The sequence below is a fragment of the Chiloscyllium punctatum genome, chromosome 12 (assembly GCF_047496795.1).
Source record: "Chiloscyllium punctatum isolate Juve2018m chromosome 12, sChiPun1.3, whole genome shotgun sequence".
In the NCBI taxonomy this organism is placed as follows: domain Eukaryota; kingdom Metazoa; phylum Chordata; class Chondrichthyes; order Orectolobiformes; family Hemiscylliidae; genus Chiloscyllium; species Chiloscyllium punctatum.
The window spans coordinates 3,236,694-3,260,564 of NC_092750.1; the positions used below are offsets into that span (position 1 = coordinate 3,236,694).

The window sequence follows — 23,871 nt, forward strand, 5'->3', positions numbered from 1 at the left end:
TTCTTACTGGTTATGGAGGGGGAGCCTCTGAGGGCCATGTTCAGTGCAGTCAGTACCGTAATTGTACACACGCACCTACTTGCCTACCCATGTACGCAGGATCCTTGGTTACAGGATGCAGATCAGATTAGATTTCCTACAGTGTGGAAACAGGCCATTTGGCCCAACAAGTCCACACCGTCTTCTGAAGAGTAATCCATCCAGACCCATCTCCCCCCAACTAATGCACCTAACACTAGCATGTTAGGCAATTTATCATGGCCAATTCACCTGACCTGCACATCTTTGGACTGTGGGAGGAAACTGGAGCACCCGGAGGAAACCCACGCAGACACGGGGAGAAGGTGTAAACTCCACACAGTCAGTTGCCCAAGGTTGGGATTGAACCCGGATCCCCGGCGCTGTGAGGCACCAGTGCTAACCACTGAGCCGCCCGGATCCAACTGGATCAGATCATCTTAGCAAATGGTGGCGCAGATTCAGGGGGCTGAATGGCCTACTCCATTCCTGATGAAGGGCTTTTGCCCGAAACGTCGATTTCGAAGCTACTTGGATGCTGCCTGAACTGCTGTGCTCTTCCTGCGCCACTAATCCAGAATCTGGTTTCCAGCATCTGCAGTCATTGTTTTTACCTCTACTTTTAGATTAGATTAGATTACATTAGTTCTATTATTTCTGTTCTCTTGAGGGTTTTGAGGAACAACTTCCTGAAGGAGAGGCGCATGCACAGACAGATACTTCATGAAGGAGAGGTTGAGAATTGGAGAGGTTTGGGAAGGGATTTCCAGAGGCTCAGGGCCCAGGCAGCTGAAGGTATGGCCATCAGTAAAAATGGCGATGGTCAAGGGGCCAGAATTCGGAGGCCTCAGAGGATTATGGGATTGCGGGAATGCAAGTAACCACTGGCTATTCATCAGAAACTCACTCACATCACTGCCAGAGCTTTAACCTGAACTCTTGTTGCTCAGATACGGAGTGGAAATCGGAGGTCGTCAACAGCAGGAGCTTTGACCGTGAAATTGGGCACAAGAACCCAAGGTAAGAATGTTCCTAAGGTGGCAGATGTATTGAGCCAGGTTTTCCAAGGGGCTCTGATCACAATTAGATTGTGACTCTGCCCTTTTCTTTCTTCTGGATTAGTGGTGCTGGAAGAGCACAGCAGTTCAGGCAGCATCCAACGAGCAGCCAAATCGACGTTTCAGGCAAAAGCCCAAATGTCAATTTTGCTGCTCCTCAGATGCTGCCTGAACTGCTGTGCTCTTCCAGCACCACTAATCCAGAATTTGGTTTCCAGCATCTGCAGTTATTGTTTTTACCTTTTTCTTTCTTACCTTCCTCTGGAGCTTTGCATTTTTGAGGGTGAATCTCCTATTTGCACCTCATCAGAAACACCCAGACCTGCCACAATCTGCAGTTAATGGATCCAAATTCAGGATGATAAACTATGGAGAGAAGGTAGGTATGTGAGACTGGGGAGGAGTGGGGGTCAGAGTGGTCATAACATCCAAAATGACGAGGAAGCGTGGAGGTGCCATGTGTGTGAGTGAGGGTAGGTATGGTGCCAGGTGTATGGGTGAGGGTAAGGTATGGTGCCAGGTGTATGGGTGAGGATAAGGTATGGTGCCAGGTGTGTGGGTGAGAGTAGATATGGTGCCAGGTGAGTGGGTAAGGGTAGGGTGTGGTGCTGTGCCAGGTGTGTGGGTGAGGGTAGGGTGTGGTGCCAGATGGGTGGGTGAGGAAAGGGTATGGTGCCAGGTGGATAGTTGAGGGGATTGGGTTGGCAGGTGTGATGTTGGGGGGGTGGGTCAGAGGTGTTGTTTTCGGTCAGTTTTGTGTATCGGGTTGAGTATTCGGGTAAGAGTGTTGGGTCAGATGTTTGGTTAAGGGTTTGGTGTTATCATTAGTTGTGTTTGAACTGGTTTTCATCCCGCTGGATTTCTGGATAATTATTAAGGTCGGGAAGTTGGAACTGTTTGAAAATGTCCACAAACCGATCGAGATTAGCTGGTTTCCTGACATGGTCATTACCCATTGAAAGTTTAAACCTCTGAGCAATCACATTGTGAAGGGACCTTGTGAGAGTGTTCTGGTTCTGAGACTGACAGATCAGGGGCAATGCATAATGGGACTGATCACTCCAGACCAAAATGGCAGAGAGTGGTCAGAATGGGTTCTGTCTGGGCATCAGGGCACCGGGCTGTCACACCTTCCAGCCAGCAACATTTACAAGGCTCATTTCTCCCTGGAGTGGGGATAAGATTCCCGATTTCTGTCACTGCGCCTTTGACTAAACCTTCAACTGCTTGAGCCCTGAGTTCTGGAATTCCCGCTTTAAACTACTGTGTCTATCCATCTCACTCTCCTGCTTCAGAACATCCTTAAAACTTATCTCTCTGAATCTTTGGCCATTTACTTAATAAATGGTGTGTATTACTCTGTATCATATCTTGATTCAGTTCTCGCTTCCTGAAATATTCCAAGATAGCTGATGTTAAAGGTACTGTGTAATTGCAGGTTGTGACTCTGTGCCATTTCAGGGGTCAGTAATAGATGAACAGGACTGAGTTAATCTGTTTGTCTCCTCCTCTGTCCCCCAGCTCAATGCCAGTGGAAGCATTCACAGCTGTGGCCTCAGATGTCAATGTTGGCAATTTTCACTTCTCGAAAGGTAAGCAGCGTCAATACCAACAAGATGTTTTAGTTCTTGATTGTTTAATGAGGAACACATTGCAAAGCTGATTGGAGAGGGAAGGGAAATGCAGAGACAGGTCAGGGGCAGCTCAGTTGGCTGAATGGCTGGTTTGTGATGCAGAGTGACACCAACAATGTGGGTTCTGTTCCTGCAGTGGCTGAGGTTACTCTGAAGGACTCTCCTTCTCAATCTCGCTCCTTGCCTGAGGCACAGTGGCCCTCGGGTTAAACCATCACCAGTCGTCTCTATCCAATGAGTGAGCAGTCCTATGGTCCAATTTACCTTTAGCTCATACTCAGAAAAAATCATGGGACCGCTGTAATTTCTGTGTGGAAAGGATTCCGATACATATTTGTTCACTTTAACATATAACTGAAAGGCAGCGCACCAAGACTTTTCTTGTGTTTACCACCTGTACTCCCAGTCTTGACTACAGATACACTATGGGATCTTGCTAAGTGGAAATTGACTCCATGTTATCATAATGACTACATTTCAAAATTGTTTCTGTGATGTACTGTAGGATGTCCTAAAGGTGTGTAAGGCTCTATAGAAATGTAATTGTGCTTTTTTTAAAGCAGAGGTTGCAAACTGAAGAGAATTGGCTCAGAAACTAGAGAGGGAGTTGAGAAAAATTTTAAGCAGCAACTTTTCGAGATCTGGGATGTGCTGCCTGAAATAGGAACATTCAACAGGGAATTGGAGAAACACTGGAAAAGGAAGCACTTGCAGAATTTATGGAAAAGTGAAATTAATTCGAGCATACAAGCAGTCAAGACCTTAAAAAATAGGAACAGAAGGAGGCCATTCAGCCCCTCATGCCTGCTCCACCATTCAATAGGATGATGGCTGATCCGACAACATTTCTCATGAGCACTTTCTGCCCTTTCCACAGAACAGGCCTGGGCTGAATGGCCTCCTGCTGTACCATTCTCGAACACTGAGGTGGTACTGAGGAAGGATAACTTACAACCCGAGTTAAAGAATCCAGAATGAAGGGTGTGTGCTCGTTCCAATATCTGGAATGGTTTCTCCCTCCTGGGAAAATCGAGAATCTGGTGTAGGATGTGAGGGTGAGGAGGAATTATTCTCTGGGGAGGGTAATATTTATAGAGGTTTATACAATCATGGGGGGGGGCCTAGATAAGGTGAATAACAAAGGTCTTTTTCCTAGGGTGGGGGAGTTCGAAACTAACTATTTTTAAGGTAAAATATTTAAAAAGGACATGAGGAGAATTCTCTCTGCACAGAAAATGGTTTGTGTGTGAAATAACCTGCCGGGGGGGGGGGGGGAGTGTGGGTGTCAGTCCACTTACAATGTTTAAAAGATGTTTGGATAAGTTCATGGATAGGAAAGGTTTGTAGGGAGATGAGCCAACTGCAGGCAATTGGGACCAGTTTAGTTTGGGATTATGGTCAGTGTGGATTGTTCAGTCCGAAGGGTCTGTTTCTGTGCTGTATGATTGTAATACACTGCTCCATGGGGAAGAGAATCAGTGACTAAATTCGAGGTTGCATCGAGTGATTTTTGATCAACAAGGGAATTGAGTGTTGAGGGAGAGGGGAGGTCAAGGCAGAGAGGAAAGTGGAGCTGCATTCAGCATAAGAATGACAGGACAGGCTCGAGGGGCCGAATGGATCTCATGACGCTGATATAAAATGTAATTTCCAGGCTGGGTCAGAGCCGGTGCGCTGTCTCAGGACACGAGCTTTATAAAACCCTGCCCTGGGGAATGGAGCCTTGCTCTGTGTGCACAGAACCAGGCTTATCCGCCATGGTATCAGTATGTCACAGTTCAGTTCTGTCCAAGGCATAACCGACAGTATAACCGAGGTCCGGCCACCGTGTTGTGTGTCCCCAAGCCCCTGATCTGAAGCCAGCTGTATTATTTTTATAACGTTTAAGACTGTGGGTGGTGTGCTGGGAAGTGGGACGAGTATCATGGGACTGTTGGTTGTTACGACACCGGGTAAACTCTCCTTAATTTAAAACCAGCGACATAAAAGATTTATGCCCTGCAGTAATCTGTAAACATTCAAGTGGCCAAGGACTATTTAAAGTAAAGATTAACAACTTTTATTTCTTAAAGTATAACAGACAATAATAAACTAACCACTATCTACAATTTCTTTCTCTAATCTATCTTTTACCTTCCCTTCTGTAATACTAGTCCAATAAAACTCCCAATTAAGATTTACAAAACAACACATCTTATCTCAAAACCAGGCAGCTGTAGGTTCTTGTCGTCAGATCTTCCTGTGTCGTCTTTTCTCCTTGATAGGAATTTCTGTGTTACAGATTACTGGTCGAAAAGGGACTTTTAAGAGAGATTTTCTTTTTAAGCAGTCTGTTACATGCTCTGACTTGGCAGTTCTCCTCTCAACTGTTCAATTTTCCCCAGGTCTTATACCCCAGAGCATCGGATCGTGTCATTGGCTTTTAAGATTGTCAATATACTCAATTCAAACTTGATTGGAAATTGGTATTTTCTTCGGGATACAATTTAAACTGATTGGCAGAATTCAAACTTGTTTTTGTCTGCAGGCAACAAGCTAATCAAGTTGTTCGACCAAGTGTTACAGCACTAAGTGATCTCAGTAAAGCAACAATGTGTCCGATAGTTCTGTTGCTTTTAACTCTCTTAAAGGAGACCCATATCTTCATAACATGGTGCAGACTTGATGGGCTGAAAGGCCTCTGCTGTACTGTATGATTCTATAGTAACTGCAGCTCTGGTTCTAAGTGGGTAATTGTGCTGCTGATTGAGTTAGTGCCATTGCTCCCTATAATGTATGAAGGGTCCTCCAATATTCTTCAAGTACATTTGGTGCTGGTTGGGTATGTCTGCAGTAATCCGACTGGAATCACTGAACCCTTTCTCGACGTTTCGTCTGATGTGATTCGGATTCATGTGCCCTGCCTTGAGATGTTTCCTTTCTGTGTCTTTTCCAGGTCTAGTCGACAAGGTCAACACGTTTAAGAGGATCCAGCTGGCCAAGTTTGAAGGCCCTCACAGTGACATTGTGGTTTCTGATGATTACTTTTACCACAGCAGCAACCCCAGGCACCCAGAGGTGAGTGGTCCCTAACTGTGCTAGTGCCCATTCCCCCAAGCACGCTTCCTCATTCTCAGGTTCCCATCCATTTACTCTCAACAAAAACTAGAAATCAATAAAACTGCTCATCAGAGACAGTCTGCATGTAGTTTTTCTGCCTGTCATCAGTATTTAAAAAAAACAGGTGTGTGGGGGGATAAAACTGAATCTTCATTTATCCATGAAGTGTGGATCCCAATTAAATAATAATTCAGCAGCAAGATTTTCTGAAGTTAAATCTAAAGAAAGATATTATTTCACACACAGTTATCTGAAATTAAATGTGAAATCTGTCATGCTTTCTGACAGATAGAGAGATTAGAATCTGACATGATTGTGTAATTTTATCTCGGTCTTTGGGATCATTTCCCATGGCTAATCCACCCTAACCTGCAAGCCTTTAGACTGTGGGGAGAGACTGGAGCACCCGGAGGAAACCCACGCAGACACGGGGAGAATGTGCAAACGCCCAAGGCTGGAATCGAACCCGGGTTGCTGGCGTCATGAGGCAGCAGTGCTAATCACTGTGCCACCCTTAGACCTAATGATCTCTAGTCTTGCATATAACTGCTCTGTTATTTTTTAGGTAGTTTTGAAATCAAAGTGAGGGATTGTAAAGCGATAGATTCTCAGTTGGCTGTGAGGTCTCTTGTCACAAAATCACAATTGTTATAGTGCAGAAGGGGAGGCCATTTGGCCCATTGTGCCTGTCTGTACTGGCTAATGAGTAAGCATCATGGCCAGGTACCAATCTCCTGTCTTTTCCCCATACCCTCACACATTATTTCTGTCTGAATGATCATCCAATGCCGCCTTCACCATTTGTCAGATTAAGGTTACAACTGGAACAGGCTATCTCTCCGAGACAGTCTAATGTCTTGGGGCTTGTTTTGAGTGGACTGGCTGGAACAGGTGATTGTGATTCCTTCAGAATTGCCAGCAGCAAATGTCTGCTGTGTTGTGTGTTAACCCCATTGAGAGTTTGAGGCAGGCAGAGTCTTTGTTTTTAAAATTCCGTTCCAGCTTGATATTGCCCTTTAGATTGGTTTCTGAGAAGGGCCTCGATTCTCATCAGTCGAGATGGCGGTGTCACAACCATCTTTTACTCCTTGTTTTCCCAGGTTGGTGATCTTCGTGTTTCCTTCTATTACGCAGGGCTCAGCGGAGAATGGTCCTTCATGGGCCGACCAGATGTGGTAAGTTCTATCCTCTGTTGCTCAGTCTTCCTTTCCGCTTGCTCTTCCTCTCACTCTTGTCTTCTTCCCCCTCTTCACGTTAGTGTCAAAGAGATGTGCAGCACAGAAACAGACCCTTCAGTCCAACTTATCCTAACCTAATCTAGTCCCACCTGACAGCACCCGGCCCATATCCCTCCAAACCCTTCCTATTCATATACCCATCCAAATGCCTCTTAAATGTTGCAATTGTACCAGCCTCCACCACTTCCTCTGGCAGCTCATTCCATACACGTACCACCCTCTGCGTGAAAAGGTTGTCCCATAGATCCCTTTTAAATCTTTCCCCCTCGCTCTGAACCTATGTCCTCTAGTTTTGGATTCCCCCCACCCCAAGGGAAAAAACCTTATCTATTCACCATATCCATGTCATGATTTTATAAATCTCTATGAAGTCACCCCTCTGCCTCCCACGCTCCAGGGAAAACAGTCCCAGCCTGTTCAGCCTCTCCCTTTAGCTCAAACCCTCCAACTCTGGCAACATCCTTGTAAATCTTTTTTTGTTGTCCCAGGCTGGCCCAGCCTCTCAATAACCTGACTGTTTCATGATTTTTTTGTTCAAACTCACTGAGGGTTCAAGTCCCTCAGACCCTGGGATCAGTCACCAGCAACACCCCACAAAAAAAAACTCTTGGCATCATTCAGGTCTCACATACCTAGGCCTTGTGCTTCCAGGAGCCTCATCACATTGGGCAAGTTCCGGTTTAGATGCTCCTGGCTTTGGAATTGCCTCCTGACCCAGCTCCTCATTCCCACAAGGACCTACTTGGCTTCAGTTTCTGTCTCCATTTTCCTCATCTTCCCCGTCCCCACCATCACTGAATCAATAAAATTTGAACGACTACCATACAGAACATCTGCGTTCTGTCCACAAAAAAGACCCTGAGCTTCCAGTTTCCTGCCACTTTAACCCCCCACCCTGTTCCCTGGCCGAGACCTCTGTCTCGGGTTTACTGCAGGGCTCCAGTGAAGCTCAGCACAAGCTGGAAGAACAGCACCTTATCTTCCACCTGCAGCCCTCAGGACTCAATGTCAATAATGTTAGAACCTGAGCACCTTCTGTCATGTCCTTAGCCACACACCCAAACACCAAACCTTGTGGTCACATGGTCTGCTAGGCACTAACCCATTGTTAGTCACTAACAGTCCCCATTCACAGCTACACACCGTTGTAGCCAGATTGTTACTGTTTGTCTCTGCAACTGTCCCCTTCTTCCTTTGGGCTCTATCCCCACCGATCGTTTACTCCTCCCCCCCCCCCCCTCCCCCCACCCTACCTTCTGCATAAAAATCAACTCTTTCCCAGCTACCTTCCGTTCCGAAGAAGGGTCACTGGACTCGAAACGTTAACTCTGATTTCTCTCCACAGATGTTGTCAGGCCTGTTGAGCTTTTGCAACAATTTTTGTTTTTGTTATCACTGAGTCTGTAGTGGGCAAATTATTGGAGAGGATTTATGATTGTTTGGAAAAGCAGAATTTGATTAGAGGTAGTCAGCATGGCTTTGTGATGTGACAAAACACATTTGAAGATAGAGCAATGGATGTGGTATATATGGATTTTAGTAAGGCATTTGATGAGGTTCCCCATGGTAAGCTTATTCAGAAAGTAAGGAGGCATGGGATACTGGGAAACTTGGCTGTCTGGATACAGAATTGGCTAGCCCACAGAAATCAAAAGGAGGTGGTGGATGGTAAGTATTCAACCTGTAGCTCGGTGACCAGTGGTGTTCCACAGGGATCGTTACTGGGACCTCTACTCTTTGTGATTTTTATAAATGACTTGGATGAGGAAATTGAAGGGTGGATTAGTAAGTTTGCCGATGACACGAAGATTGGTGGAATGGGAGATAGTATGGAGGGCATTTGTAAGTTTCAGTGGGGCATTGACTGGATGCAGAGCTGGGCTGATAAGTGGCAGATGGAGTTCAACCTCAAGTGTGAAGTGAATCATTTTGGAAGGTCGAATTTGAATGTAGAATACAGGGTTAAATGCAGGATTCTTGGCGGTGTGGAGGAACAGAGAGATCTTGGGGTCCCCATCCACAGATCTCTCAAAGTTGCCACCCAGGTTGATAGGGTTGTTAAGAATAGACAATAGATGCAGGAGTATGCCATTCTGCCCTTCGAGCCTGCACCGCCATTCAATATGATCATGGCTGATCATCCTTAATCAGTATCCTGTTCCTGCCTTATCTCCATAACCCTTGATTCTACTATCCTTGAGAGCTCTATCCAACTCTTTCTTAAATGAATCCAGAGACTGGGCCTCCACTGCCCTCTGGGGCAGAGCATTCCACACAGCCACCACTCTCTGGGTGAAGAAGTTTCTCCTCATCTCTGTCCTAAATGGTCTACCCAGTATTTATAAGCTGTGTCCTCTGGTTTGGCACTCACCCATCAGTGGAAACATGTTTCCTGCCTCCAGAGTGTCCAATCCTTTAATTCAGGTGTGGTCTCACCAGGGCCCTGTACAGCTGCAGAAGAACCTCTTTGCTTCTATACTCAATCCCTCTTGTTATGAAGGCCAGCATGCTATTAGCCTTCTTCACTACCTGCTGTACCTGCATGCTTACCTTCATTGACTGGTGTACAAGAACACCCAGATCTCTCTGTACTGCCCCTTTACCTAAATTGATTCCATTTAGGTAGTAATCTGCCTTCCTGTTCTTGCCACCAAAGTGGATAACCATACATTTATCCACATTAAACTGCATCTGCCATGCATCTGACCACTCACCTAACTTGTCCAGGTCACCCTGTAATCTCCTAACAGCCTCACCACATTTCACCCTGCCACCCAGCTTAGTATCATCAGCAAATTTGCTAATGTTATTACTAATACCATCTTCTATATCATTAATATATATTGTAAAAAGCTGCGGTCCCAGTACTGATCCCTGCGGTACCCCACTGGTCACTGCCTGCCATTCCAAAATGGAGCTGTTTATCACTACTCTTTGTTTCCTGTCAGCCAACCAACTTTCAATCCAATTTAGTACTTTGCCCCCAATACCATGCGCCCTAATTTTTCTCACTAACCTCCTATGTGGGACTTTATCAAAAGCTTTATGAAAGTCCAGGTACACTACATCTACTGGATCTCCCTCATCCACCTTTAGAGTTACATCCTCAAAGAATTCCAGAAGATTAGTCAAGCATGATTTCCCCTTCATAAATCCATGCTGACTCTGATCTATCCTGTTACTACTATCCAGACGTGTTGTAATTTCATCCTTTGTAATAGACTCCAGCATCTTTCCCACTACTGAGGTCAGACTAACTGGTCTATAATTTCCTGCTTTCTCTCTCCCACCTTTCTTAAAAAGTGGTACAACATTAGCCACCCTCCAATCCGCAGGAACTGATCCCGAATCTATTGAACTCTGGAAAATAATCACCAACGCATCCACGATTTCTCGAGCCACCTCCTTCAGTACCCTGGGATGTAGACCATCAGGCCCTGGGGACTTATCAACCTTCAGACCTAACAGTCTCTCCAACACCAATTCCTGGCAAATATAAATTCCCTTCAGTTCAGGTCCTTCAGCCACTGTTACCTCAGGGAGATTGCTTGTGTCTTCCCCAGTGAACACAGATCTGAAGTAGCAATTCAACTCTTCTCCCATTTCTTTGTTCCCTGTAATTATTCCCCTGTTTCTGTCTTCAAGGGCCCAATTTTAGTCTGAACCATTTTTTTGCCTTTCACATACCTAAAAAAGCTTTTACTTATCCTCCTTTATATTTTTGGCCAGTTTACCTTCGTACCTCATTTTTTCTCTGCGTATTTCTCTGCAAAGGCATATGGTGAGTTGGCTTTCATTAGCAGGGGGATTGAGTTTAAGAGCTGTGGGGTTATGCTGCAGCTCTATAAAGCCCTGATTAGACCACACTTGGAATATTGTGTTCAATTCTAGTAACTTCATTATAGGGAGGATGTGGAAGCTTTAGAGAGGGTACAGAGGAGATTTCCCAGGATGCTGCCTGGACTGGAGGGCATGTCTTATGGAGAAAGGTTGAGGGTGCTAGGGCTTTCTTCATTGGAGGGAAGAAGGATGAGGGGTGTCTTGATAGAGGTGTACAAGATGATGAGAGGCAGAGATAGAGTGGATAGCCAGAGTCTTTTTCCCAGGGCAGAGATGGCTATCATGAGGGGGCATGCTTTTAAGGTGATTGGAGGAAGGTTTAGGGGAGATGTCAGAGGTAAGTTCTTTACACAGAGTGGTGGGTGTGTGGAATGCACTGCCAGCGGTGGGAGTAGAGTCAGAGACATTAGGGACATTTAAGTGACTCTTGGATAGGCACATGGTTGATAGTAAAATGAAGGGCATGTAGGTTAGTTTGTTCTTAGAGTAGTATTAAAGGTCTGCACAACATCGAGGGCCGAATGGCCTGTACTGTTCTTTGTTCTAGGATCAATGAGTTAATCCCAGCTTATCCACTGCTGAAACCCTCATCCAAGAGTTCAGTTACTTCCAGACTGTACTATTGCAGTGAAGTCCTGACTGTCCAACCGTACTCCTGCCGCTGCCAATGCACATGGTCTAATCTGCAGCAGCAGTTCTGATTCCCGATGTCCCGGCACTCACTGGTTTGCAACTTCACAAAAGCTCACTTTCATAACCAGCTCTCTGCTCAGCTCTCTGCATGGCCTTGCCTTGCCTTATCACTTCATCAGTTTCAGTCCCACGACCAAACCCACGCCATCTCTCTCTCCCTCTCTCACCTCCCCTAGAGACTTAATCACATGATCCAGGCTGACACTCCAACAGCAGTACTGAGAGAGCTCTGGACTGTGATGGTCAGTACTGAGTGAGTGCCGCATTGTCGGAGGGTCAGTGCTGAGGGACTGCCGCATTGTCGGAGGGTCAGTGCTGAGGGACTGCCGCATTGTCGGAGGGTCAGTGCTGAGGGACTGCCGCATTGTCAGAGGGTTAGTGCTGAGGGAGTGCCGCATTGTCAGAAGGTCAGTACTGAGGGAGTGCCGCACTGTCAGAGGGTCAGTGCTGAGGGAGTGCCGCATTGTCAGAGGGTCAGTGCTGAGGGACTGCCGCATTGTCAGAGGGTCAGTGCTGAGGGAGCGCCGCCCTGTTGGAGGGTCAGTGCTGAGGGACTGCCGCATTGTCAGAGGGTTAGTGCTGAGGGTGTGCCGCACTGTCAGAGGGTCAGTGTTGAGGGAGTGCCGCAGTGTCAGAGGGTCAGTATTGAGGGAGTGCCGCACTGTCAGAGGGTCAGTGCTGAGGGACTGCCGCATTGTCAGAGGGTCAGTGCTGAGGGAGCGCCGCCCTGTTGGAGGGTCAGTGCTGAGTGAGTGCTGCACTGTTGGAGGGTCAGTGCTGAGGGAGTGCTGCACTGTCAGAGGGTCGGTGCTGAGGGAGTGCCGCCCTGTCGGAGGGTCAGTGCTGAGGGAGTGCCGCCCTGTCGGAGGGTCAGTGCTGAGGGAGTGCTGCACTGTCAGAGGGTCGGTGCTGAGGGAGTGCCGCACTGTCGGAGGGTCAGTGCTGAGGGAGTGCCGCCCTGTCGGAAGCCTCCTGTGGGAGCCCTTTGTTCACTTTGATCACTCGGTTCCTTCCTGTATATTTAACGAAGCTTTCAGTGTTTATCTTGATATTATCTGCAAGGTTACCCTTAAAGATACCCTTGAAGAAGGGCTTATGCCTGAAACGTTGATCCTCCTGCTCCTTGGATGCTGCCTGACCTGCTGCACTTTTCCAGCAACACGTTTTTCAGCTCTGATCTCCAGCATCTGCAGTGCTCACTTTCTCCAAGGTTACCCTTAAAGTTTATTTTCTCCAACTTTATATGTTTTGTTTCTGATTGTGTTGGATTTTAAAACTTGCCCCTTTCTGTTGGTTCACTGATTATCTTTGCCACACTATATATTTTTTTTCTTTCAATTTGATGGCAACCACAAAACTATATCTTTGTTCCAGATTTAAGTGAAATTAAATTCCACCCAGTGCCGTGATGGGATTTGAACCCACGCCCCCACATTATTAACCTGGGCCGTTGGATTCTTATTCTGTTGACATTCCCACCGAGCCATTTGTTTTCCCCAACTCAGTGCCAGAGCTCTGACCAGAATATAAGCTCGACAAAACTGGTGCCCCCGCCCCCTGCGGTTCTTCCTGTGGGACGGGGGGAAGGAGATTGTGCACCTGACGCACAGGAAGATCCCGTTTGAGCTGCTGCTTTGTGTTTGGGCAGGGTTTGTTGACCAGATCTCGTGTTGCTGCTCTCTGCAGGTGACTGTCGTGGCACGTCAGAGGGGGGACCAGCTGCTACCGTACCACACACAATCGGGGAACGTTCTGGAACTGTTGTATGAGGAGTCACTGTCGGCGACGGTCAGTGTTGAATTGATAATTGTTTGACGTTTGTAGTTTCTCAGCTGCTGGGGCACGTTGCTAGGCAGGTTACAACCAATTAAGGGCTACGGGGAGAATGCGGGTAAGTGGAGTTGAAGTGCCCATCAGCCATGATTGAATGGCGGAGTGGACTCGATGGGCCGAATGGCCTTACTTCCACTCCTATGTCTTATGGTCTTAACCAATCAGATTCATGCCACAACCTACACTGACGTGAAACTCCCAACACCCCTTCCCCCACCCCACTTTATCCAGAACTTACTCTTTAACCATTATTCATGTTTCCCACTAATCCTTTCTCCCTCGCCTATTCATCAGCCTGTCCTAAAATATGTCTCTACTGTTCAGCCCCCTGCCTCTGGCCATGAGTCCCACGTTTGATCCCCACTCTCAGGGTGAGAACCTTCGTCCTGAACTCCCAATGGATTGATGAGTGACTGTCTTACATTAATGACCCCTTGGGGTGGACCTTACACAGATACAATTCGATGTCCTACAGCCCTGTGCCTCTGGGGCCTCTCTAGCTCAGTGAGAGTGAGAAGGCTCGAAGTAGGAGGGGGTGGTGGGGCTGGGGCATTTCTGGAACGAAGACGCTCTCTGCTGCTAAAAGCCATGGAGATGCGCTCCCTGAATATTTTTGCAGTTGGGGTAAGTAGATTCTTGTCAGGCAGTGGATTGAAGACTGCTGCAGTTGGATGTGAATGCAGGATTTGTAATCAACTCTGACCTCATGGACAGGGGGAGAGGGCTGGACGGGCCAAATGGTCTCCACCTGATCCAATTGTGGTCTGTCCCCCTGTGGGAGAGGGTGTCTCTGAGGCTGGGAGTGAGGGAGTGGGCGAACGGGCTGGGGACAGGTGAGGGTCCAGTACATCGCAGTGGGAGAATGAGCAATGAAATGTCCCATGAAGGGGCAGTTTAGATACTGAGGAAGCCGCTGGATGAGTTTCTGAGCAATGATCTTCCCCATCCCACAGGAGGTCTTTGAAAGAGAACACGCTGCGAATTCGATGCTGACCTGGGGATTACGGTTTGCTGGTTGGATGCTGATGTTCCTCGGCATGAAGCTCATGACAAAGATTTTCCACACAATCGGTGAGCTGGGGGCTCCTCGCTTCACTTTAAATTATTGAACTTTCTTCTGCTGTGAATAACCACCGGTAACCGGGGATTGGCTTGCAACTGGGATCAGCTAGCAACCAGGGGTTGCCTGGTAACTGGCGACCAACTGCTAACCAGAGAGGCATGGTGGCTCAGTGGTTAGCATGGCTGCCTCACAGCACCAGGGACCCAGGTTCGATTCCTGCCTCAGGTGACTGTCTGTATGGAGTTTGCACATTCTCCCATGTCTGCGTGGGCTTCCTCCAATAGTCCAATGGATGAATTGCCCATAGTGTTCAGGGATGTGTGGGTTAGGTGCGTTAGGGGAAAGTGAAGAGTAATAGGGGAATGGGTCTGGGTGGAATACACTTCGGAGGGTCAGTGTGGACTTGTTGGGCCAAATGGCCGGTTTCCACACTGTAGAGATTCTAGGACTGCCTGGTAACTAGGAATCTCCTCGCAACCAGGATCAGCTGGTAACCAAAGATCGCCTGGTAACTGGGGATCACCCAGTAACCGGGATCATCCAGCAAACAGGGATCAGGTAACCGGGCCTATCCAGTAGTGTAATTGGATTATCCGGTAACTGGGATCAGGCGACTTTCTCAGACTGTCGATAGGAGTTGTATTTATCTTTGTGTCCTTCCTGTTCGGTTCACATGGTATTGTAATGCAGGAACTGGAGACCCTTCGGCCCCTCACTGCTGTCTCACTATTCATGGTTGACCTGCATCCTAATCCATTTACCTGCTTTAGTTTTATTCTCATTAATGCCTTGGTCTAATCTAAACTCCATCCTGAATATTGAACAGGAAGGATTGGTCTACATTAGGGCTGGGGCAAAGGGTAGAGGAAATAAAACCCATTAACTATCACTGAACAAAAAATACTAAGGAGATTACTGGGCTAAATGCTGCTGGGTTAAATGTGAGGTGATGCACTTTGGGAAGAATAACAGGAAGGCAGAGTACTGGGTCAATGAAAAGATTCTTGGTGGTGTGTATGTGAAGAGGGATCTTGGAGTCCATGTACATATATCCCTGAAAGTTGCCACCCAGGTGGATAGTGCTGTTAAGAAGGCATATGGTGTGTTAGTTTTCATTTATAGAGGGATTGAGTTCAGGAACTGCAATATCATGCTGCAACGATACAAAACGCTGGTGCGGCTACACTTGGAATATTGTGTACAGTTCTGGTCCCCATATTTCGGGAAGGATGTGGAAGCATTGGAGAAGGTGCAGAGGAGATTGACCAGGATGTTGCCTGGTCTGGAGGGAAGGTCTTATGAGGAAAGGCTGAGGGACTTGGGTCTGTTCTCATTGGGAAGAAGAAGGCTAAGGGGAGATTTGATAGAAACATACAAGATGATCAGAGGATTAGATAGGGTAGACAGTGAAAGTCTTTTTCCTAGGATGATGACGTCAACTTGTATGAGGGGGCATAACTACAAATTGAGGGGTGATAGATTTAAGACAGATGTCAGAGGCAGGTTCTTTACACAGAGAGTGGTAAGGGTGTGGAATGCCCTACTTGCTAATGTAGTTAACTCAGCCACATTAGGGAGATTTAAACAATCCTTGGATAAGCACATGGATGACGATGGGATAGTGTAGGAGGATGAGCTGAGAATAGTTCACAGGTCGGCGCAACATCGCGGGCCGAAGGGCCTGTTCTGCACTGTATTGTTCTATGTTCTCAGGACATGATTCTGTGCAGGATTCACACATTCCGGTCAGTAAAAAAAGACAGGAAACTATAGGCCAGTTAACTTAACATCTGTTATTGGGAAAATGTTAGAGTCTATTATACAGGATGTAACAGCAGAGGATTTAAAAATACATAATATGATCAGGCAGATTCAGCATGGCTACATGAAAGGGAAATAATTCTGAAAATTTATTAAATGTTTGAGAAAGCGCAAGCAGGATAGATAAAGGGGAAGCCGTTGATGTAATATAGTTGGACTTTTGAGAGTGTTTGATAAGGTACCACATATTAGGCTATTAAAAGGAAAGAGGTATACATTAGCATGGATAGAGGATTGGCTAACAGGAGAGAGTTGGGCTAAAGGGAGTCGTTTCAGGATGGCGACCTCGTCATCCTGGAGTGCCATGGGGATCAGTGCTGGGATCACAATTATTTATAGAATATATTAAAGACTGGGATGAGGAAAGTGAGTTGTCAAGTAGCCAGATTTGCCAATTACATAAAAATGGGTGGGAAGGTAAGTGGTAGAAGTTCTGCAGAGGGACATAGACGGGTTAAAAGAGGGGGCAAAATCTTGGCAGATGTAACATCTTGTATGTAAATGTCAGCTCATGCACTTTGGCAGGAAGAGCAGAGCAACTGAATATTATTTAAATAGAGAAAGACTGCAGAAAGCTACAGATCAGAGTAATTTGGGAGTCCTTGTGTTTAAATCATAAAAGGCCAGCATGCAAGTTCACTGCATAAAAGGAAATGCCAGCCTTTATTTCAAAGTGAATAGAGCTACAACTGTACAAGGCCCTTATCAGACCACAGCTGGATCATTGTGAACAATTTTGAGCCCCTTACCGAAGGAAAGATAGACTGCAATTGGAGGCATCCCAGACCAGGGTCACTCGACTGATCCCAGGGACCCTCTTATGAGAGGTTGAGTCAGTTGGACCTATGACATTGGAATATAGAAGGTTCAGAGGTGACCGTGTTGAATTATACAAGATTCTTAGGGGGTTTCACAGGGGAGATGTGGAGCGGTTGCTCCCCCTTGTAGGTGAGTCTAGGACCAGAGTGCATCATCTTAGAATAAAGGTCACCCATTTAAGATGGACATGAGGAATTTCTTCTCTTGGAGAGTAGTGAATCCATGGAATTCTTTAGCACAACCCAACTGTGGGACTGGGTCATTAAATCAATTTAAGATTCGGGCAGTGCTCTAATCAATAAGGAATCAGGGTTTATGTTTAAAAAGGCAGGAAAGTGGAGTTGAGGATGATCATATCAGCCGCGATCTCAGTGAATGGCAGAGCAGACTTGATGGGCCAAATGGCCTAGCTCTGCCCCTATTTTTAATGGTGTAACCTTGCTCCTGAACCAGAGGGTGTGTGGCTGCAGCTGACTCATTGCCATGTGGTGCTGGGATCTAGCGAGGAGAGTGGTGATGTTTTGCCGATGCTGTTTTAAACACTGCCTGTCTTTCCTCCCGCAGTGGACTGGGTCCCAATCATCCGGGACTTGGTCAGCCTGGGCCTGACTGTTTTCGCTGCGTGTGTAGCCACGTCGTTGACACTGCTGACTGTAGCCCTGGGCTGGCTCTTCTACCGCCCCCTGTTGGCCCTGCTCCTGGGCTGCTTCTCTCTCGTGCCCATCCTGATTGTGAAGTCCCGTGACCGCCCAAAGATGCTCTGAGCTTGCAGGAGAAGCAGACATTGGTGTGTGCCCTCTTCCTTTCTCAACTGGGGCTGACAAACAGCTGTTTTCAAAAAAAAAGTAAACCCCTGTTATTGTTCACATCACTCCCTGTACCTACAACAATCCTGAGACACAAGTGGGTTATCTATAATGTTCTCCTTTGGCCTGTTTTCTGCAGCTTGTCCTGGTCACTCTCGTTGAGCTCTTCCTGCAATAGTCAAGCTCAGATTGCCTGATTCTTGGGTTTGCATTTGTACCTGTCACTGGCCCAGAGTAAAAATGTTTGTTGTTAAAATTTGAGACGTGAGTTTGCAATCATCTATCAGCATTAGACTGTGATCAGTTTGCCTCTGTCAGTGTGCAGTCTGATAAGGTTCTAGTTTGTCTTTGAAGGGTTTGATGAAATGGAATTTCATTTGTTACAAACAAATATATTTTTGAAATAAAACACCGCCAAGTTGCATTGATTTATTGACTTAGAGGATCACTTCATGTAAATGCAAATTAGGATCATGCAAATTAGAAGCAAGAAGAGGCCATTCATGTTGTGGTTCTGTTCGCCGAGCTGGGAATTTGTCTTGCAGACGTTTCGTCCCCTGTCTAGGTGACATCCTCAGTGCTTGGGACCCTCCTGTGAAGCGCTTCTGTGATCTTTCCTCCGACATTTATAGTGGTTTGAATCTGTTGCTTCCGGTTGTCAGTTCCAGCTGTCCGCTGCAGATGCAAGATGTCAGCACAGAGATCAAATCCCTACATTTCAGAGATCCAAATGATCACAAAGCAATCCGCTAAAGAGTAGAACTCTCTCTACATTGTCCCCCATCAAACACTCCCGGGACAGGGACAGCACGGGGTTAGATACAGAGTAAAGCTCCCTCTACACTGTTCCCCCATCAAACACTCCCAGGACAGGAACAGCATGGAGTTAGATACAGAGTAAAGCTCTTATATCATGCCACTATACGTTTTCTTTCGAACTAGAGTTCTGATCCTTTGACATTTTGTAATCTACAGGAGTTGTATGGTTCCATATCCAATTGCTGTAAAAATGTAGAAACTGGGAGATTGGCGGTTTCTTCATGTCCATCTATCACCATCCATCATCCTGAACCCAGCCATTAGAATGCATCCTAAACATCAAACCTCAATGGAATCTAATCCCAGGACTACACTGTCCTTAACAGTTAACTCTAAAATCTCCTAACTTTGTGGTGAGTAAGCCTGTCTGTTGGGCTCTCCAAGGTCAGTATACTGTCTGCCCCGTGTTTATGCAGAGTCAACTCTTTTAGGCACTGAAACATTAATTGCTGTCACTTAAGATGGAGATGAAGGACCTCGCAGCGTTTTGTTTTCATTTCACTCGAGAAACTCAACATTACAAAGGGCAAAGCAGCTTGATCAGCCACTACCCTCCAGTGGTCTACCATTGGAAACAGGAACAGGAGTAGGCCATTCAGCCCCTCAAGCCTGCTCCAACATTCCTCACATCCACTTTCCTGCCCTTTCCCCATAACCCTTGATTCTCCAACCTATCTGACTTAAATATCCACAAAGACTCTGTCCCACCACTCGCTGTAGCAACGAGTTCCAAAGACTCTCAACCCTCAGAAGAAATGTCTCCCCATCTCAGTCTGAAACTTTATTCTGAGTCTGTACCCTCTGGTCCCAGACCCTCCCATGAGGGCAACCATCCTCTCAGCATTGACCCTGTCAAGCCCCTTAAGAAACAGAAATATTTCAGTGAGATCACCTCTCATTCTTCTAGAGTGAGTAAACTGCCAACCTGTTTAGTCTTTGCTCATAATACAATCCCTCCATTCTGGGGATTATCCTCGTGAACCTTCTCTGAACTACCTCCGGTCAAATAATACCATTCCTTAAATAACGGAACCCAAACTGCTCCCAGTGCTTCAGATGTGGGCTCCCCAGCACCTTGTACAGTTGCAGTATAATACTCTTATTCTCCAATCCCTTTAAAACACAGGGCTAATGTTCACTGACCCTTCCTGATTACCTGCTACCCAGTATGCTGTGTTCTGCAGGTTTTTCTCTATTTAAATAACACTGTTCTTTTGTTTCCCTTCCAAATGAATAACTTCACATTTTCCCACATTATACTGCATTATACTTTTGACCCACTTATTTAACCAGTCAATATCTCTCTGTAGACAGTTTGTATCCCTCTCACAATCTACCTTTGACACTGACGTTGGTCTGAGCATAGCAATGAATTTCATTACAAATCAACACTTTATTTTCCACACAGTAGGTACAAAAGCCAATAGTACAGGATATACAGAGATCGCAAACTGGATTTAGTGGTTCTTAAAAAAAAAAGTTTCAGAGCTTGATTTTTTTTTCGCAGTGGGAGCTGGGAAGAGAGACCTTTGTTTTGAATTGAAAATCATTTTCATGCAACAACCAGTTAACTTACAGAATAGAAAATAACATGTTCTGGTTCCATAGCAGATCCTTGCTTGGTTATTGTAACTGTTTGGGAAGACTTTAGCCCCCACCATAGGCAGAGGGTCGGGGTGTGGTGGGGGAGGACAGGGGCAGATAATTGGGACTGCTGACCATCTACTGAGTGATTCCTTTTGGAGATATTTTGCTCATGCATTTAGGAGGAGAACAGGATTGAGGATTCTGCGGTGAAGCTCACTGCAGTGGAATAGCCTGTCAATGTGCACTGCCAAAACATGAAAAAAATCTGACTGTTGGCAAGCTGAGGTAGTGGAGAGGTGTGGGAGCTCAGACAATGAGCAGGGCCTCAGGGAGTAGATACACACACTCACTGAACAGTGACTGAATGGAGAGATGTTAAAAAGTCTTCTGTTAAATGATACTCTCACTTGGTTTGTTCATTTTCCTATATTTTTTCTTTTAAGGCTCAGCTCTCTGCTAATGCCCTTTGCATTATCACACGTTATTCTTCAATGTTAGCAGCTCCTTCAAACATGCTCAGAAACACACATGGGCGTGTGCAAACGAGTACTGCCTGGGAGAAATGAGGAGCTGCTTGACATTGCACACTGATCACTCTGTCACAATCCAGAGATCAGCTCCCTGTCCTTGAGAAAGGTGACCACAGACCAGCCACTCCACAGCCCAGCTGTGCAGTGGTGGAAAATTCAACCTAGCCCATTTTCAGCTACAGCAACAACACTGCACTGCACCTAGCCTTCATTTCAGATTCAACTCAATTCCCAGTGCAGCTTGCGGAAACAGCCATCTTTAGCATTTGTTTGTTTCCATGCACATTCAGAAGGAGGAACAGAACCTGGTCTTTAACAGCTAGTCACAGTTGGGATTTCCATACAAAGGAAGAACTGGAATACAGTGCCAGACCTGAGTTTTCCCAGTAATTTCTGCTTGAGTAACTGGAATGCAGTTTGTCCACTTGGGCTTCGTAGCTCATCGCTGGATGAAGGGGATCCCTGGTGAGTGATATAACCTCTGGTTAATGACTCTTTGCTGGGGGTGTCAGCTGTGCTGGCAACTTGACCAATGGGTTTGAAGCACAGACCGGCTGCCTTCTCCCCTCTGCCACAGTCCCTTTCCCCCCCTCCTCCACAGTCTCTCTAGGCTCCCAGCTCCTGAACAAAGAGGGTTTTCTGTCTAATCTGTGCAACTAGGACTAAAAAGCAACTACTGGAACCTTGTCCTTAAGGCAGGAGGGTGTTTGTTCGGAGATACTCTAATTATAGGGTGCCCTGAGCAGCCTCCACGGCAGCCTGCCCCTGAAGGGAATGGGGGGGGGGTGGAAGGAAGAGGGGGTTTATGAACCCCCATTCTTTGGTTACAGGTGAGACAGGAGGTTCCTCCCTCTCAAACCATGGTCTGGGCAGTCACTGGCTCTCACAACTTCTCGAATGGGAAGAGGTGTTTCTCTTCTGCTTTCTTCTGTTTCCTGCTCTTTGCCGGCCCCTTCACTGTCTCCTCCTGACGGTTCAAGGGCCACGAGACGGTCACATCACTGACTGAGGTGGAATTACTGTCAGCTTTCCCATCGAGTGAGCTGCCCCTCCCCACATCCGGAGAGGAGCTCAGGGCAGCGCTGTCCTGAGCAAAAACCATAAAACAAAAGGTGTTAAAACATTTGGATTTCTGTCTACAAATTAAATAAAAGTTTGTTCAAGTTATGCTGAACTTGTATCAAACCTCGGCACTGTCCCTCCGACAGCGCGGCCCTCCCTCGGCACTGTCCCTCCGACAGAACTATATTCAAGTTGAAACATGTGATGCTGGAAAAACACTACGTCGATTCTCCTGCTCCTCGGATGCTGCCTGGCCTGCAGTGTTTTTCCAGCCCCACATTTTTTCATGATGTTAACATTAGATTCTTACAGTTTATTGTGTCTGAAGCAATAAAGCAGAGTGCGCACAACCTGCAGTGATTCAAGAAGGCATCACACCACCAGCTACTGAAGGGCCATTGCAGATTGACAACAAACACTGGCCCAGTCAGAAATGCCCACATCCCATGAATGAATAAGTAAAATTTCATGATAGGGTTAGGTTCAAACATGAGCAAAGACAGATCTCACAGAGGGTCATCAATCTAAGGAACAGGCAGCAACTGAGATCAAGAGGACCCAGAGCTTGGAGCGCAGGCAGCTGAAGGTACAAGCCCCAGTGCTGGAGCAGTTTTAACATGACGACTCGGAGTCTCAATGAGGGGATGCAGAGGTCTCAGGATTGGGGTCCGTGGTAGAGTAGGTTACAGAAACGTGGGGGGAGGGGGGCAGGGGCAGGGTGGGGGCACCTTGAAGGGATGTAAAAATGATGATTAATGAGTGGATAGTGCTTGGGAGGAGCTGGTGACTGGAGATCTATGGTTTTAAACATTCTCCACTGGGGTTTTGCTCACCTGTTTGGGACTGTTGTGTCCTCAAAGACCAGATGATAAAACTGTCAGATATAGGAGCAGAACTGTGCCATTTGGCCGATCGCATCCATCAATCGATTATGGTTGAGATGTTTCTCAACCCCATTCCCCTGCCCTTCTCCCTGTGACCTTGGCTCCCTTTATCAGTCAGGAACTGATCCATCTGTGTCTTAAATCACTCAATGCCTTGGTCTCCACAGCTCTCTGCGGGAATGTGTTCCACAGATTCCCCACCCACAGGCTGAAGAAATTTCTCCTCATCTCCGTTCGAAGGTAGGGAATTGATCGCCCTGATCAACCTCCATTGTTATTGTGTCACATGATTGTCAGGCTGGGAGAAGGTGACCTGAATTACCTTGACACTATAGCGAGCCTTCAGTCTTTCCCTGATCAATAAGCCTTTCACCAGCAGCTTCCAGTTTCCCATTACACGCTGCTCTCGTTTCTGTTCAGAAAATACAATCAGTACATTTTAGTCAAACGAGCTGAAAACAATTACAGCTATTTATTTTGGGATTGTTCCAATCAATCAGATGCAAGATGTCAGTACAGAGATCCAAATGATCACAAAGCAATCAGCTAAAGAGTAGAGATCCCTCTACACTGTCCCCCAATCAAACACTCCCAGGACAGGGACTGCATGGGGTTACATACAGAGTAAAGCTCCCTCTATACTGTCTCCCCCCACTATCCCAGAGTAGGGACAGTACAGGGGGTAGATACAGGGTAAAAATTGCTCAATGCTTTTAGAATGGAAGTAAAACTCCCATGATGCCATCCCAGTCAATCACTTCCAGGTCACGTACAGCACAGGGTTAGACACAGAGTGAAGTTTCCTCTACACTGTCCAACCAAACCCTCCCAGGACAGGGCAGAACAAGGTTACATACAAGATTATATTCTTTTAAACTGAAAATAAAGCTCCCTTGCCGCTGTCTCTATCAAACATTCACAGGACAGGGACATCACGGGGTTAGATATAGAATAAAGCACCCTTTACACTGTCCCCATCAAACATTCCCAGACAGATAAAGCAAGGGGTTAAATGTGAAGTAAAGCTCCTTATTCTCTTAAATTGAAAATAAAGCTACCTCTATCCC

At 46.5% G+C, this 23,871-nt stretch overlaps 2 protein-coding genes across 3 annotated transcripts in view; one reads left to right on the plus strand and one right to left on the minus strand.

The window, feature by feature from the left end:
- The window catches only part of LOC140483557 (transmembrane protein 43-like), a 36,005-nt gene extending 17,655 nt beyond the window's left edge, over positions 1-18,350 (plus strand). For both annotated transcript variants that reach the window (XM_072581767.1, XM_072581768.1), the window contains exons 6-12: positions 969-1,038; positions 2,598-2,668; positions 5,646-5,767; positions 6,910-6,984; positions 13,267-13,368; positions 14,367-14,484; positions 17,681-18,350. In XM_072581767.1, the coding sequence (XP_072437868.1) occupies positions 969-1,038; positions 2,598-2,668; positions 5,646-5,767; positions 6,910-6,984; positions 13,267-13,368; positions 14,367-14,484; positions 17,681-17,880 (758 nt within the window). In that variant the 3' untranslated portion in view covers positions 17,881-18,350. The remainder of the gene's footprint in view (positions 1-968; positions 1,039-2,597; positions 2,669-5,645; positions 5,768-6,909; positions 6,985-13,266; positions 13,369-14,366; positions 14,485-17,680) is intronic.
- Positions 18,351-20,114: 1,764 nt separating this feature from the next.
- The window catches only part of xpc (xeroderma pigmentosum, complementation group C), a 43,763-nt gene continuing 40,006 nt past the window's right edge, over positions 20,115-23,871 (minus strand). Inside the window, exons 15-16 of the mRNA XM_072581770.1 lie at positions 23,127-23,216; positions 20,115-21,945 (exon numbers count right to left, since the gene is read on the minus strand). Of these exons, the coding sequence (XP_072437871.1) occupies positions 21,742-21,945; positions 23,127-23,216 (294 nt within the window). The 3' untranslated portion in view covers positions 20,115-21,741. The remainder of the gene's footprint in view (positions 21,946-23,126; positions 23,217-23,871) is intronic.